This window comes from Pan paniscus, chromosome 20 (assembly GCF_029289425.2).
Source record: "Pan paniscus chromosome 20, NHGRI_mPanPan1-v2.0_pri, whole genome shotgun sequence".
NCBI classification, from domain to species: Eukaryota; Metazoa; Chordata; class Mammalia; order Primates; family Hominidae; genus Pan; species Pan paniscus.
Genome location: NC_073269.2, coordinates 11,305,419 through 11,321,642, shown reverse-complemented (window position 1 = coordinate 11,321,642; position 16,224 = coordinate 11,305,419). Strand labels below are relative to the sequence as shown.

Genomic DNA, 16,224 nt, shown 5'->3' with positions numbered 1-16,224 from the left:
GAAAAAAAGGATTTCAATAAACACGGGGTAAGCGGGACATTTGAGAGATATTTGACCAAGAGAAACAGGAAGCCCTGAGCTCTGTAATCCCCAAAAGGCATGGGTGTGGGACTCCCCTCCCCACTGACATAGCAGAAACATCTCAACTAGGACCATCTCCAGGAAACATAGTACTCAGTTCTACAACTGGCAAAATCTCTTCAAATCCCGCCCCTCTGATATGTTAAATTTATTCTTCTTAGCTAGGAAAGTTATTTTATATCCTCAGGAAAGTTAGAAAATTTTAGGCAAACTAAACATCCTTAGTAGGATTTGTGTTAAATTTAGACGTTTTTGACATCTTTAGCATAATCTAGAAACATCTCCTATTTAAAGAGTTGGGGCCGGGTGTGGTGGCTTATGCCTGTAATCCCAGCACTTTGGGAGGCTGAGGTGGGTGGATCACCTGAGGTCAGGAGTTCAAGACCAGCCTGGCCAACATGGTGAAACCCCGTCTCTACTAAAAATACAAAATATTACCCAGGCTTGGTGGTGGGCGCCTGTAGTCCCAGCTACTTGGGAGGCTGAGGCAGGAGAATGGCATGAACCCGGGAGGCAGAGCTTGCAGTGAGTCAATATCGCGCCATTGCACTGCAGCCTGGGCAACAGAGCAAGACTCCATCTCAAAAAAAAAAAAAAGAGTTGGAACAGTTTGACACATTAGAGAAGCTAACCAATAAACCACATAATTTTATTGCAAAAAGCAATTAGACTTGTTATTTTAATATGAACAATTTAAGAGAACGTGGCTATTTATAAACCATATTGAATGTCTAACAGCATCTGAATTATTATATTTATAGATTCGATTGAGTGGATTTATGAGTCGCTCAGGACCCAAGTCACTTTGCCTATTAGATTTGTAAATCCTCTTCACCAGGTACTTGAAATTTGGGTGGAGCGGGAGGGGAGAATTGGAATATTTATAAACATAGTATAAAACATTTGAGGAAATTGAACTAAGTTTGTAAATAGGATTAACCATTTATCAAAATTTAATCTGAAAACCCTAGGGATGAATGTATACTTCATGAATAAAAATAAATGTATTAATTTAAAATTAATACAATTATAAGTAAAAGTGTTATTCTTATTTTCATACAAAAATAACAAGATTTATAAAGAAAATGACAATATCAATGAGTTCAACTTAAAGCTTAAGAAAAACTAGCTTTTGGCCGGACTTGGTGGCTCACACCTCTAATCCCAGCACTTTGGGAGGCCGAGGCAGGTGGATCGCCTGAGGTCGGGAGTTCAAGACCAGCCTGATCAACATGGAGAAACCCCGTCTCTACTAAAAATACAAAATTAGCCGGGCATGGTGGCACATGCCTGTAATCCCAACTACTCGGGAGGCTGAGGCAGGAGAATCGCTTGAACCCGGGAGGTGGAGGTTGCGGTGAGCCGAGATCGCACCATTGCACTCTAGCCTGGGCAACAGAGCAAGACTTCATCTCAAAACAAACAAACAAACAAAACAAAACAAAACAAACAAACAAAAAAACCACCAACCAATTCTGTCCCCCTGAAAAGATGAGAAAGATGAGAAAGTTCTCGAGATGGATAATGGTGATGGTTATATACAGCAATGAGAATGTGCTGAATCTCATTAACAGTAAAAAGGAAGGAAAAGAAAGAAGGAAGAAGGAGGAGGAGGAGGAAATGGCATTGTTTATATGCACACTATCCAGGCATCTCAAATGCACTATGCTGAGTCAAAGAAGCCAGTCTCAAAAGACCACATACTATGTGGTTTCATTTATATAACACTCTTCAAAAGACAAAACTCCAGTGACAGAGACCAGATCAGGGATTTATAGAGTTTAGTGGTGGAGGGAGTATCTGACTACAAAGGAGAAGCCCAAGGGAATGTTTGGAGATAATTAAACTGTTCTGCATCCTAATTGTAGTGGTAGTTCCACAAGTCTATTCAGGTGAGAAAACTCATCAAACTATACAAGTAAAAAGGTAATTTTACTGTATGCTAATTTTTCAAATCTTACAGCTATAAAAAATTAAATATTAATTCACAATCCATTCATTATAAAGAGATCTTTCTTTCTTTCTTTCTTTCTTTCTTTCTTTCTTTCTTTCTTTCTTTCTTCCTTTCTTTCTTTCTTTCTTTCTTTTTGAGATGGAGTCTCAGTCTGTTGCCAAGGCTGAAGTGCAGTGGTGCTATCTTGGCTCACCACAACCTCCACCTCCCGGGTTCAAGCAATCCTCCTGCTTCAGCCTCCTGAGTAGCTGGTACTATGGGCACCTGCCACCATGCCCGGCTAAGTTTTGTATTTGTAGTACAGACAGGGTTTCATCATGTTGGCTAGGTTGGTCTTGAACTCCTGACCTCAAGTGATTCATCCGACTCAATCTCCCAAAGTGCTGGGATTATGGGTGTGAGCCACCACGCCCAGCCATAAAGACATCTTTCTGCACCCAAAGTGTGCCCAGGATGTTTGAAACTCAAAACACAATTTAAAAGACCCAATCGTTACCTTCAGAGAAACTACGGTCGTTTTATTTTCACACACTTTGTCCAGAACGCTGAAGATGTTATTTATTTGTGCACAAAAGGAGACCTGCGTCCCAGAAAAAAAAAAAAAAAGAGCATTTGTGAGCATGAATTGATGTATTCCCCCAAGCATGTAATCTACAAATTAGCCCATAAAGCCCATCATATGAGGTGGCTCTGAATTCCTGAGTCTCTAGAATTCTCAGGGAAATTAAAACTCATTACTTGATCAGAATTAGAATCACATCACCTTTTCCTTCCATGAATAAAAAAAGCAAACATAAACAAATAGCAAAACTACTTAGTGATTGCCGAAACCAGCTCAATCGGGGACACCCTAAGCCAGTGGCGCTAGAGAAATTATAGACACACATACAGGAATATAGAGGTGTGAAGTGGGAAATCAGGGGTCTCACAGCCTTCAGAGCTGAGAGCCTTGAACAGAGATTTACCCAAGTGTTTATTAACAGCAAGCCAGTGATAAGCATTGTTTCTATAGATATTAGATTAACTAAAAGTATCCCTTATGGGAAATGAAGGGATGGGCCGAAATAAAGGGATGGGTCTGGCTAGTTATCTGCAGCAGGAGCATATCCTTAAGGCACAGATGGCTCATGCTATTGTTTGTGGTTTAAGAACGCCTTTAAGCGATTTTTCTGCCCTGGGCTGGGCAGGTGTTCCTTGCCCTCATTCCGGTAAACCCAGAACCTTCCAGTGTGGGTGTTATGGCCATCATGAACATGTCACAGTGCTGCAGAGATTTTGTTTATGGCCAGTTTTGGGGCCAGTTTATGGCCAGATTTTGGGGGGCCTGTTCCCAACCAGTGATATTAAAAGAAGAGGAAATGTATGAACTAACAGTGGTCCATGTGGAATATTATTCAGCCATAAAAAGGAATGGAGTTCTCTGACATGTACTACAGCATGAAAGAACCTTGAAAATATCATGCTAAGTGAAAGAAGCCAGACACAAAGGAGCAAACATTGCATGATTCCATTTCTGTGAAATGTCAAGAATAGACAAATCCACAGAGACAGAAAGCTGATTAGTGTTTGCCATGGGCTAGTGGGAGGGGAGAATGGGGAGTGACTGCTTAGTGATAAAAATATTCCAGAACTTGGCTGAGCATGGTGCTCACACCTGTAATCCCAGAACATTGGGAGGCTGAGGCAGGTGGATCATTCAAGGTCAGGAGTTTGAGACCAGTCTGGCCAACATGGCAAAACCCCATCTCTACTAAAAACACAAAAATTAGCCAGGCATGGTGGTGGGTGCCTGTAGTCCCAGCTATTTGGGAGGCTGAGGCAGAAAGAATTGCTTGAACCCAGGAGGCGGAGGTTGCAGTGAGCCAAGATCACCCCACTGCTCTCCAGCCTGGGCAACAGAGGAAGACTCCATCTCAAAAAAAAAATTTCTAGAACTAGATTGAAGTGATGATTGCGTAATATTGTGAATGGTTTAAGTGCCACTGAATTGCACACTTTAAAATAGTTAAAGTGGTGAATTTTATGTTATGTGTACCTCACCACAATTAAAAAAGAAAAACAGTGGTACAAGGCACGTGGGAATCCCACAGCCAATTTACAAGCTCATATTTAGAATAGTGACATTGATTTCTAAAGAGGTCATGGAGTCTTTACTCATTGTAATGACTTCATTAGACAGTCAGGATGTCCAAATTCCTTCTGGCCTGGCTGGCTGTGTAACACCCCCACACCAACATTACTCAGTTGCAGCATCAACACCTTCACTGGCAGGAAGACTCCAATATATTCTCCCGTTCTTTTATTAAGAGAATCCTCAAGTTTTAGATAGGCAAACATTCTCTCTTCCCAGCTTCCCTTGCAGCTAGGTGGGACCATGTGACTAATTTCTACCCAATCAGGTGCAAGCAGAAGTGGTGCTGGATCATACGCTTAAAGAGAAGGACCGTGCTTTTCGCTTCCTCTTCTCCCCTTCCCACAAGCTGGAATGCAGATGTGAGGGCAGGAGCTGGAGCAGCCACCTTGGGCCACAAAGTGGGAGTCTTGTGTTGATGCTGGCAGAGCATAATGGAGCCATGGTATGAGCTCTGCACAGCTTACACTCAGCAGGTTACAGAGGAGAAAAATAAACTGCTGTCTGGTTTTGGCCACTATTACTTTTGCCTTTGTTACAACTGCAAAAACAACATTCTACCTAAATGGCTTCTAAGAAAACCTCAAAAACTAGGAACCTTAAAAAATACTTGCATATGCAGGTTTCACTGCGGTTCCCTCTTGGCATTGCTGGATCTGCTTCTTATCGGGTATCATATCTTCCTTACATTTGAAGAGAACCCCTAGGATGAAAACAACAGCAACCAAACCAAACTTCAACCTCAGCAAAATATGATGAAAATTCCAGTCTGATTTCATGTCCTCCCTTCCCTGACTTAAAATCCATCTATTACCCTAATACACAAGGGGGAAAATGAACAAACCACAACTACACACTACAACATGAAGGACGTGTTTACTACAACACACAATTTTCTAATTTGCTCTGTTTCACTCAATATCATGCCTCTTAGAGGCAATCATGCGTATGACTGTGGATGTATGTCTTTTATATGTGTGACTTCTCACTCAATATTGTGTCCCTGCACAGCTTACACTCTAAGAGGCATGATATCGAGTGAAACAGCAAATTAGAGAAGTCATACATATAAAAGACATACATCTATAGTCATATGTAGTATATCATTTTTACAAAGCTCCAAACACAAGCAATACTAGGCAGATATTGTTTAGGGGTATGTACCACGGGAAAATATTTTTTTAAGTAGGGAGATAATAAACACAAAATTCCAAGTGGCTGTCTAAGGAGGATACAAGGAGATAGAGTGGAGAAGAAACATATAAGAGAACCAGCGACATTGATGATATTATCTTTATTATATTTGGAAATACATCAGATATATTCATTTGCTTGTTATACTTCATTGCCTCCAATAAGTTACACATATTTTTAATGTAATAAATAATACATAATTTAACAGTTTTAAACCTTTCACGGTTCCCCATTATTCTTGTGGGGGGGGAAAGGACTCTGAAATTCTTTTTTAAAAGAAAGGTTGGCCAGGCACGGTGGCTCACACCTGTAATCCCAGCACTTTGAGAGGCCGAGGTGGGAGGATCACGAGATCAGGAGTTCAAGAACAGCTTGGCCAACATGGTGAAACCCCATCTCTACTAAAAATACAAAAATTAGCTGGGCGTGGTGATGGGCACCTGTAATCCTAGCTACTCGGCAGGCTGAGGCAGAAGAATCGCTTGAACCTGGGAGGTGGATGTTGCAGTGAGCTGAGATCACGCCACTGCACTCCAGTCTGGGCGACAGAGTGAGACTCCATAAAATAAAAGAAAAAGAAAAAAAAAAAAAAGACAGGGTCTCACTCTGTCACCCAGGCTTGAGTGCAGTGGCATGAGCACAGCTCACTGCAGCCTCAACCTCCCAGGCTCAAGTGATCCTCCCACTTCAGCCTTCTGAGTAGCTAGGACTACAAGCCCATGCTACTACACCTGGCTAATTTTTTATCATTATTTTTTGTGGAGACGGAGTCTTGCAATGTTGCCCAGGCTGGTCTTGAATTCCTGGCCTCAGGTGATCCTCTCACCTTGGCTTCCCAAAGTGCTGTTTATAGGTATGTCACTGCATCCAGCCCTTTCAAAATTCTTCACAAGCCACCAAGACCCTGCAGAATCTGACCTGTGTCCACTTCATCAGATATGTCTACTGACACTTCCCCTTGTCCTCATTTGGTGTGAGCCTCAGGACCTTTGCATCTGCTATAACCCAGAACAGCATGATCTCCATTCTTCCTCTAGAGAAGTCCTTCTCCTCCTTCAGGTTTCTGCTTAAATGTTGTTTGCTTGGAGCATAATCAATATCCTATTAGCCACTTCAAAGCACACTATGTTTTGGCCGGGCGCAGTGGCTCATGCCTGTAATCCCAGCACTTTGGGAGGCCGAGGTGGGCTGATCACGAGGTCAGTAGATTGAGACCATCCTGGCTAACACGGTGAAACCCCGTCTCTACTAAAAATACAAAAAAATTAGCCAGGCGTGGTGGTGGGCGCCTGTAGTCCCAGCTACTCGGGAGGCTGAGGCAGAAGAATGGCATGAACCCAGGAGGGAGGTGGAGCTTGCAGTGAGCCAAGATCCTGCCACTGTACTCCAGCCTGGGTGAAAAAAAAAAAAAAAAAAAAGCACACTTTTTTTTTGTTGTCTCATTCATAGTTATAATTAAATAATTGTGTGTGTGTGTGTTCTGGCTCCTTCCCTAGACTATAAGCTACAAGAGGACAAGAATCATGCCTATCATATTCAGGACCAAATCTTCAGTGCCTACTGCAGGGGCCTGTTTAACTAATTAATTAATTAATTAATAGGTACTCCAAAAATCATTTGTTGAAAGAGTAAATGGATGAAGAAGAAAAAGAAACAATATGTGGATGAGGCAACACTAAGAGGAAGATCCCAAGGTTGGGTAGAATGAGAATTTTCCAACCAAAGCCAGAAACAGATTCCATTGCCAAGACATACAAAGAGATTATTACTTTGGCAGCTGAAGTTGCTATCTTTCTGGGAGCCTTCTGGATTGGGATGAAAGCCTGCAATGCAGCCACAGCTGTAGGAGCCCAGGGCATTGGTGCAGATAGAATTAGGACCACAGGTTGATGGATCTTGGTGGCACTCATCAATATCTGCAAAGAACTGGAGAATATCAAGAAACCCAGAAGAGCAAAGAGAAATGTCTTTTCTGGATTGTCCATCAAACTCTGTGCTCACCTCTACATTCCACTTCTTGGTCTGTGAAATTCAAATGTCCATTGCTTGGTGCAAAGCCAGGGTGGCAGGTGCAAAAGTAGCTCCCAGGAGTGTTGGTGCATGTTGAATTGATGGGGCACATTTCAGTGCATTCATCAATATCTGTGGGGTACAGAATGGGTGTGGAGCCAAGTTGGCCAATGAGCCAACAAAATCATGCTTCCCTTTGCAAAATATGGAGTCATGTTTCACTAGAAAATGGTGTCCCAGCCAGGGACTACATTTCCCAGAACCCTCTGCATCTAGGTGAGGTCATGTGACTACTTTTCACTCATGGAATATGAGAGCCATGATATATGTCACTTCAGGGCCAAGGTGGTCAAGAAGTGGGTGTGACTTCTCTCCTCCCTCTTTCACCTCAACTGGCTAAACCAGGAACACCAAGGCTCTAAGGAATGCAAGAACCAAAAGATGGAGAGAGATTGAACTCCTTTATCACCATGTGGGGAAAAGCTGCCCATCAGCCAGGTATATCCATATTGAATTATTATGAGAGTGATACATTTCTATTATGCTAAGCTAGTAATGAGGCAGGAAACAGGACTCAACTCCAGAGGAGGGACTTGGACACTGGACAAAATTGAGGACTACCTAAAACAAGGACAGAGTGGAAGCAGCTTTCCATAAGACATGCCCACCAGTGTGCCAGGTCAGTTTACCATTGCCATGGCAATATTGGGGAGTTACTGCCCCTTTCTATGGCAATGACTCAATGACCCAAAAGTTACTACCCCTTCCCTAGAAATTTTTGCATAAACCACCTGTTAATCTGCATATTATTAAAAGTAGGTATAAGTATGACTGCAAAACTGCCCTGAGCTGCTGCTCTCTGCCTATGAAGCAGCCCTGCTCTGCAGGAGCTGTAACACTTACAGAACTGTAACACTGCTTCTTCAATAAAGCTGTTTTCTTCTACCTCTGGCTTGCCCTTGAATTCTCTCTTGGGCAAAGCCAAGAACCCTTGTGAGCTAAACCCCACTTTGGGACTTACCTGTCCCGAATAAAAAATTAGCTGGGCATGGTGGCACACACCTGTAATCCCAGCTACTCAAGAGGCTGAGGCAGAAGAATTGCTTGAACCTGGGAGGCAGAGGTGGCAGTAAGCTGAGATCATGCCACTGCACTCCAGCCTGGGCGACAGACCAAGACTCCATCTCAAAAACAAAAAACAGGCTGGGCGCAGTGGCTCATGCCTGTAATCCAAACGCTTTGAGAGGCCGAGGCAGGCAGATTACCTGGGGTCAGGAGTTTGAGACCAGCCTGGCCAACACGGTGAAACCTTGTCTCTACTAAAAATACAAAAATTAGCTGGATGTGGTGCCACATGCCTGTAATCCCATCTACTTGGGAGGCTGAGGCAGGAGAATTGCTTGAACCCAGGAGGGGGAGGTTGCAGTGAGCCGAGATTGTACCACTGCACTCCAGCCTGGGCAACAGAGCAAGACTCCATCTCAAAACAAAAACAAAAAACAAAAAAAACCCCAAAAAACAAAAAACAAACAAACAAACAAACAAAAAGAGGCACACAGTGGAGGGGTTGAGAACATGGACATTCTGGGTTCATAGCCTGGCTCTGTCACTTACAGGCTGTTTGTTCATGGGTGCTATGGACTGAATGGTGCCCCTCCTCCAAATTCCTATATGGAAGCCCTAAGCCCCAATGGGATGTTATTTGGAGATGTTATTTACTGCTCTATCCCCAGTGCCTAGAATAGTGCCACGTATACTGTAAGTGCTCAAGAGGTATTTCTTTAATGAGTGAATGAATGATTATTGGCTTCAGATTTGCAGATGAAAGTCTCAAACTCAACCAAGACCCACCCTAATCCCCTCACTGCTGTCTTTTCAAACAGACTTGGACCTGACTTCTCAGAAGACACCCCCACCTACCTTCACACGATGCTTCGAGACCCTGGAAACTCAAGTGGCCACTGCTGGATTCAAATCCTGGGTTGCAGAAACAAGAGTAGTTTCCAACAGTGTTATTACAAGTTGCATGCTCTGGACAAGCTCTTGGATCTGCACATTCATCCACGTCTGAAGAGTGGAAGAGAAAACCCAGGTCAAGGTAAATGAGAAAGCAAGGAGTAGAGACTACAAATAGGAGATGCACTCTGAGTGTTGATTTTCAGCAGACAGGGCTGATGCTCCCCAATATCCATGTTCCCCCCTTCTTCCCAGGCACACAGTGGGACATATTTCCCAGTCCCTTCTTTCAATAGGCATGGCCATGAGAGCAAATTCTAGCCAATAGCATGTAAGCAGAAGGGTGGCAAATAGTTTCAAAACATAATTATCAGAGATTGCAGAAGTAGCCATAGTCCTTTACTTCTCTCTGTATTTACACCCCAAGATGTAGATTGCAAGAGATGTGACTTTACCATACCTTGCACTAAGAGGTGGAGTCTGTTTCTCTACCCCTTAAATACAGCTGGCCCTATGACTTGCACTGACCAATAGAAGACAGTGAAGTAACGAGGTGTTAATTCCAAACCTGGGCCTCAAGAGACCTGTTGGCTTCTGTTCATTCTATTGGGCCTCTGATCTCTGCCATATGAACAAGCCCCTGACTAGCCTAATGAAGAACAAAAGACCAAATGGGAGAGAAATGAATCATCCCAGATGAGCCCCAGACATGTGAGACCCATTCCCTCCTCCTTGTAATAATGTAACAATACAGTTGAGGACTGCATTCCCAGCTTCTCTTGCAGCTAGGTGTAACTACATGGTGAAAATCTGGCTAAGGAGAATAAATAGAAGTGATGTGTGCACCATCTGGTCATGCCCTTGAAAAGAAAGAGCATACTCTACACTTCTTCTCCCTTTTCACCTGGGCTGGAAGATGGACAGAGTGGGGTGATCCATTCCCAACCATGGGGATGAGGCTCACACCTAAGGTGGGAGAGGCAACAAGACAAAAGCCCAGCCAAGATCAGCTGACTGCAGACACAAGAACAAGACCAGTTGAGACCAAAAGATCTGGCTAGAATAGACCACTTAAAATGTCAACTCATGGAATCAAGCGCTAAATATATGGTGGTTGTTTTTAGACACTAATTTTTAAGACAATTTGTTACCCAGTGGTAGCTCACCGCTACAAATGGAGTAGCAAAGGCAGAGATGATTTCAAACATCTCTTAAACTAAGCCAGGGGATATAATGAGGGCTTGACCACTCCTTGCCTTTCTCAATGGAGTCACCATCCCATAAATGAATGTGGAGAATAACAATGCACTAGACACAGGAAGATGGAGCTCTTGTCTCTTGGTGAGGACATTCTGGCTGCAGTGTAGAGGATGGATTGGAGAGAATAAGACTGAAAAAGGCAAGACTAGAGAGGAGGCTGCTGCAGTGATGATCAAGCCTGAACCAAGGATGGAAAACAGTGGAGGAATTCAACACATATTTATTTATATATTTATTTTTGAGACAAGGTCTTGCTCTGTTATCCAGGCTGGAATGCAGTGATGCAAGCATAGTGCACTGCAGCCTCAACCTCCCGGTTTCAAGTGATCCTCCCACCTCAGCCTCCTGAGTAGCTGGGACCACAGGCACATGCCACCACACTTGGCTAATTTTCTAATTTTTTTTTTTTTTTTTTTGTAGAGATAGGGTCTCACTGTGTTGCCCAGGCTGGTCTCAAACTCTTGGTCTTAAGCGATTCTCCCATCTCAGCCTCCCTAAGTGCTGGTATTACAGGTGTGAGCCACCACACCCAGTCTCAAAACATATTTAGCAGGTAGATTCCCCAAGGTGTGATGACTGCTTTAATGTGAAGGGAGAGAAAAGATTAAAGATAACTTTCTTTTTTTTTTTTTTTGAGATGGAGTCTCGCTCTGTCACCCAGGCTGGAGTGCAGTGGTGTGATCTCGGCTCACTGCAAGCTCTGCCTCCTGGGTTCACACCATTCTCCTGCCTCAGCCTCCCAAGTAGCTGGGATTACAGGCACGCGCCACCAGGCCCAGCTATTTTTTTTTTTGTATTTTTAGTAGAGATGGGGTTTCACCTTGTTAGCCAGGATGGTCTCCATCTCCGACCTCGTGATCTGCCCGCCTTGGCCTCCCAAAGTGCTGAGATTACAGGCGGGAGCCACTGCGCCCGGCTAATTAAAGATAACTTTCAACTGTTAATTCAAATACCTTTTAGGGGAACGTTCTGAAGTTTAGACTTTAGAATCTCCCCAGAATAGGTTTTGTGTGTTTTGTTCTTCTTGTTGTTGTTGGGTTTTTTTTTTTTTTTTGAAACAGACTCTTGCTCTGTTGCCCAGGTTGGAGTGCAATGGCACAATCTCAGCTCACTGCAACCTCCGCCTCCCAGGTTCAAGCAATTCTCCTGCCTCAGTCTCCCGAGTAGCTGGGACTACAGGCGCCTGCCACCATGCCCGGCTAATTTTTTGTATTTTTAGTAGCGACAAGGTTTCACCATGTTTGCCAGGCTAGTCTTGAACTCCTGACCTCAAGTGATCCATCGGCCTTGGCCTCCCAAAGTGCTGGTATTACAGGCGTGAGCCACCGCACCCAGCCCAGAATAAGGTTTTTCCACCTCAGCACTATTGGCATTTAGGGTCAGATTATTCTTGGTTGTGGGGGCCTTTCTGTGCATTATAGAATGTTTAGCAGCATCTCTGATCTTTTCCCAGTAGATGCCATACACAGCACCTCTCCCCACCATCACCAGTTGGGACAATCAAAAATATCTCCAGATGTTGCCAATGACCCCTGGGGGAAATATCGGTCTGGAGACAAGTGCACCCCATTATATTCTGATACCATTGTTTGACTTATAGTAGGTCCTCAGCAGGAGTTCAAATCCCAGCTCTTCCACTTAATATTTGCATATAGTTCACAGATCCTATAAAGCAATTACACAATTGAGATCACAAAGCAAGTAGCTAGCAACACTGTGACAGGAACAAAACCCTCAAATATCAATATTAACCTTGAACAGAAATGGCCTCATGCTCCACTTAAAAGATATAGATTGTTAAACCAGATAAAAATTTTTGTAAAAAAGACCAACCCATGTGCTGCCTACAAGAGACCTACCTAACATGTAAAGACACCCACAGGCCCAAAGTAAAGGGAGAGAAAAAGATATAGGCAACTATATATTTTTACCTCTCTGAGCCCCAATTTTCTCATCCCTACATGAGAAAATCCTTTTCTCATATGGTCTTCCAAGTGAGATGACCCTTAATTAATTAAGCAGGTAAATAATAAAGAGATGGTCATGTATACCTTCACAGGTGGAGTTTCTAGAGATGAATCCAACTTGACAGCTGCAACTGTAGCTTCCCATGGAGTTGACACAGTCAGAATGCTCAGGGCAGACCGTGCTGGTGAGGCACTCATTGATATCTGAGAAGCAGTGGAAGAGGGTGAGCAGATAAGAAATTGGGTGCCTCAGTTCAGAAATACATGAACTCACCCCACTGATAGATATCCACCCAAGACCCATCCCTGGGAGCCTGAGAGCATTACCAGTACAGGAGAAATTGCCCGGCTTTCCTGGGACCCAGTCATTTCCAGTGGGAGAAGAGAAACCATGTAAACAGCTGCACTTGTACCTCCCCGACAGGTTTTTGCAGGATGAGTTAGGACCACAGGGCTGGGGGCTTTGAGAGCATTCATCAATATCTAGACAGAGAATTGGAGTTACAAATTTACTTATACTAGATAGAAGACTGTATTTTGCAAAAAAAAAAAAAAAATGTTAAAACAATATCTCCCATCCCATATGCACTTCACTTTGGTACTTCTTCCGTCAAGCAATGGAAGGTATGTCCCCATCTTGAATCTGAGCATGCTTGTGACTATGGTGGAAGTGACACTAGGTCATAAAAATATCATGTACTTCTACCTTGTTCTCTCAGGATGCTTATCCTTGGAATCCAGCCACCATATTGTGAGGAAACTCAACCATCCATGAAATTGTACAGTGACCAGGAATTATTTACATGATCAAAGAGAGGAAGGGTGAGGAAGTAGGAAGGAAGGAAGGAAGGAAGAAAATCATGTTTGCTAACAACACTAGCTAGCAATGCTGTGACAGTAACAAAATCCCCACATATCAATATTAACCTTGAACAGAAATGGCCTAATGCTCCACTTAAAATATATAGATTGTTACACCAGATTTTAAAAAAAAGTTGGGGGTGGGGGAGTACCTACATTCAATACCCAGCCAGCTTTGACTTGATTTTCCTACCAAATGCTGGAGGGTTTGAGGGGACATGAACTCACCTTTGCATTGCACTCCTGGACCCTTGAAGTGATTTTGCCCATTGCTGGACAGGAAGCCTCGTTTGCAAGTGCAATAGTAACTGTCCACTGTGTTGGTGCAGGTGGCATAAGCTGGGCACAAGGTACTGTCTCTACAGTTATTACCTAGGCAGTGTATAAAGAAAAGTTTAGATAAGATTAGAGCATTAGAGTGAGGCTGCAAGGGAACCCAGCATACAAAGGTGGAGGTGACTGTTATGGGTTGGATTGTGTTCCTCCCAAAAGATACGTTACAGTCCTAAACCCTGGTACCTGTGAATTTCATCTTATTTGGAAACTGGGTCTTTGTAGATGCAATTAAGATAAAAGTTAAGATGAAGTAGTGCTGGAGTAGGGTGGGCCACAGGTGTCCTTATAAGAAGAGAAGAGACACACAGACATGCACAGGGACAGTGCCACGCAACAGTGGAAACCGGGATCAGAGTGATATGTCTAGAAGCCAAGGAACACCAAGGATTGCCAGCAATAACAAAAGCCTTAAAAAAAGGCATGGAACAGATTCTGCCCTATAGCCTTTGGAGAAAGACTGGCCCTGCCAATACCTTGAATTCACACTTCTGGACTCCAGAACTTGAAGAGAATAAATTTCTGTCATTTTAAGCAGCCCTAGGAAACTGATACAGCAACCAATCATATTTAACCGTGTACCTCAAAGATCCTAGACCCTTTCTACTCAGAGTAGGGTCTGTGAGTCAGCCACATAAGCATAGCCTGGGAGTTAGATGGAAATGCTAAATCCATTGAATCAGAATCTGCGTTTAAACAAGATCCCAGGTGATGTGTGTGCACAGGGAAGTTTGAGAAGCACTCATCTGGATCCTTGCTACCCAAAGTATCCACAGACCAGTATCACCTGCCTCCCCTTGGATTCCAAGAACATCTTGGAAAATCAGGTACTGATTCAGCAGGTCTGGGGAAGGGGGCCGGGGATTTTGCATTTCTAACAAGTGCCCGGAGGATGCCAATTCTGTTGCTCCATGGATCACACCATGAACATCCAAGCACCAGACAGAAAAGTGTGAGAGTGAAAACTGCAAATTTCGGGACAAGGCAGATCTGAGTTCAAGTTCCAGCAGCAAACCTCAAAGCCAAGAATGGTAGCTGTTCCCCCAAACCCATTCCACCCTCTTCCTTATAATAATAGAACCAACCAGTTTAGGACTGCATTCCCAGCTTCTCTTGCAGCTAGCTGTGGCCACCTGGTGAAAATCTGGCCAAGGAGAATGAATAGAAGTGATGTGTGTACTGTCTGGTCACACCCTTGAAAAGAAAGGGCATACTCTACACTTTTTCTCCCTTTTCACACGGGCTGGAAGATGGACAGACTGGGGTGATCCATTTCCAACCATGGGGATGAGGCTCACGCCTAAGGTTGGAGAGGCAACAAGGCAAAAGGCACCTGGGAGATGGAATGACCTCCTAGGCAAGGTTGTTCCACGACCCTGTTCCATCTTCAAGTTGGAGATTTATGAGACAGATAAAAATAAACATCTGCATTGTTTCATTCATAGTTATTTTGTTTCTATGGAAACAATCAACACTCTATCCTAGCCAATCCAATCTTGGGACAAGTGATTTCACATCTCTGTACCTCAGGTTGCCTGTTTAGCCACCACATTTAATAAGCCTCCAAGCCCTGTTGATCCCCCTTCCCAAATATAATTTGACAATTACCCATTTAACCCCACCACCTTGGCTATGCCTGATCCAGATCTTCCTCTGAATTTAACATTTCTATATACCCCATTGTCCTCCACAATCTTCTACTCCACATCATGGTCATCTTTGAATGCACATTTGATCTCCTACCTCCACCCCTTGCCTATAATGCTCTTTATTCTCCTTAGAAATAAAACTCAAATTACTCAACATGAACTGCAAAGCCCCCAGTGACCAGACCCAACCACATCATTCAGCCTCATCATGTCAGTTTCTCTTTGCACTCCATTTCTAGCCTTCCTACCGCAGGGCCTTTGCACACGCTGTTCCCTCTGCCTCTGCTTGGCCTGGCCAGCTTCCACTCATTTTTCAGATCTTGCTTTAGCATCACTTCCTCCAGGAAGCCTTCCCTGACTCCTCCACAGCTCCCTGAGCTCTTCTTTTATGGAATTCATCAAAACCGTGACTGCTTGATTGTTTCAGTGAGTTGCTCCTTCATGGCCACCTTCACCACCACACTGTGAGCTTCAAAAGGACAAGACCACAGGTGGGAGCAGGCTCCCAGGTGCTAGGAAAGAGGCTCACTTGCTGCTGTCATCCTTGTGGCAGGCAGAATAACAGACCCTTCCAAGAGGACCATGTCCTAATCCCTGAAACCTGTGAATATGTTATGGTCCATGGCGAAGGAGGAATTAAGGTTGCAGATGGAATTAAGGTTGCTAATCATGCTGATCTCAAGATGGGCATATTATCTTGGATCATCCAGGGGCAATGAATGTAACCACAAGAGTCTTTATAAGTGAAAGCTGAAACCAAGAAAAGCATTGTCAGAGTGATGTGATGTAAGAAAGAGCTGGCCAGCCATTGCTGGCTTTGAAGTTGGG

General features: G+C 43.7%; 1 protein-coding gene across 1 annotated transcript in view; it reads right to left on the bottom strand.

The window, feature by feature from the left end:
* The window catches only part of ADGRE1 (adhesion G protein-coupled receptor E1), a 51,958-nt gene that overhangs the window by 29,175 nt on the left and 6,559 nt on the right, over window positions 1-16,224 (bottom strand). Inside the window, exons 3-10 of the mRNA XM_003819352.4 lie at window positions 13,643-13,786; window positions 12,881-13,036; window positions 12,638-12,757; window positions 9,291-9,437; window positions 7,362-7,502; window positions 7,130-7,276; window positions 4,781-4,869; window positions 2,532-2,615 (exon numbers count right to left, since the gene is read on the bottom strand). Of these exons, the coding sequence (XP_003819400.4) occupies window positions 2,532-2,615; window positions 4,781-4,869; window positions 7,130-7,276; window positions 7,362-7,502; window positions 9,291-9,437; window positions 12,638-12,757; window positions 12,881-13,036; window positions 13,643-13,786 (1,028 nt within the window). The remainder of the gene's footprint in view (window positions 1-2,531; window positions 2,616-4,780; window positions 4,870-7,129; window positions 7,277-7,361; window positions 7,503-9,290; window positions 9,438-12,637; window positions 12,758-12,880; window positions 13,037-13,642; window positions 13,787-16,224) is intronic.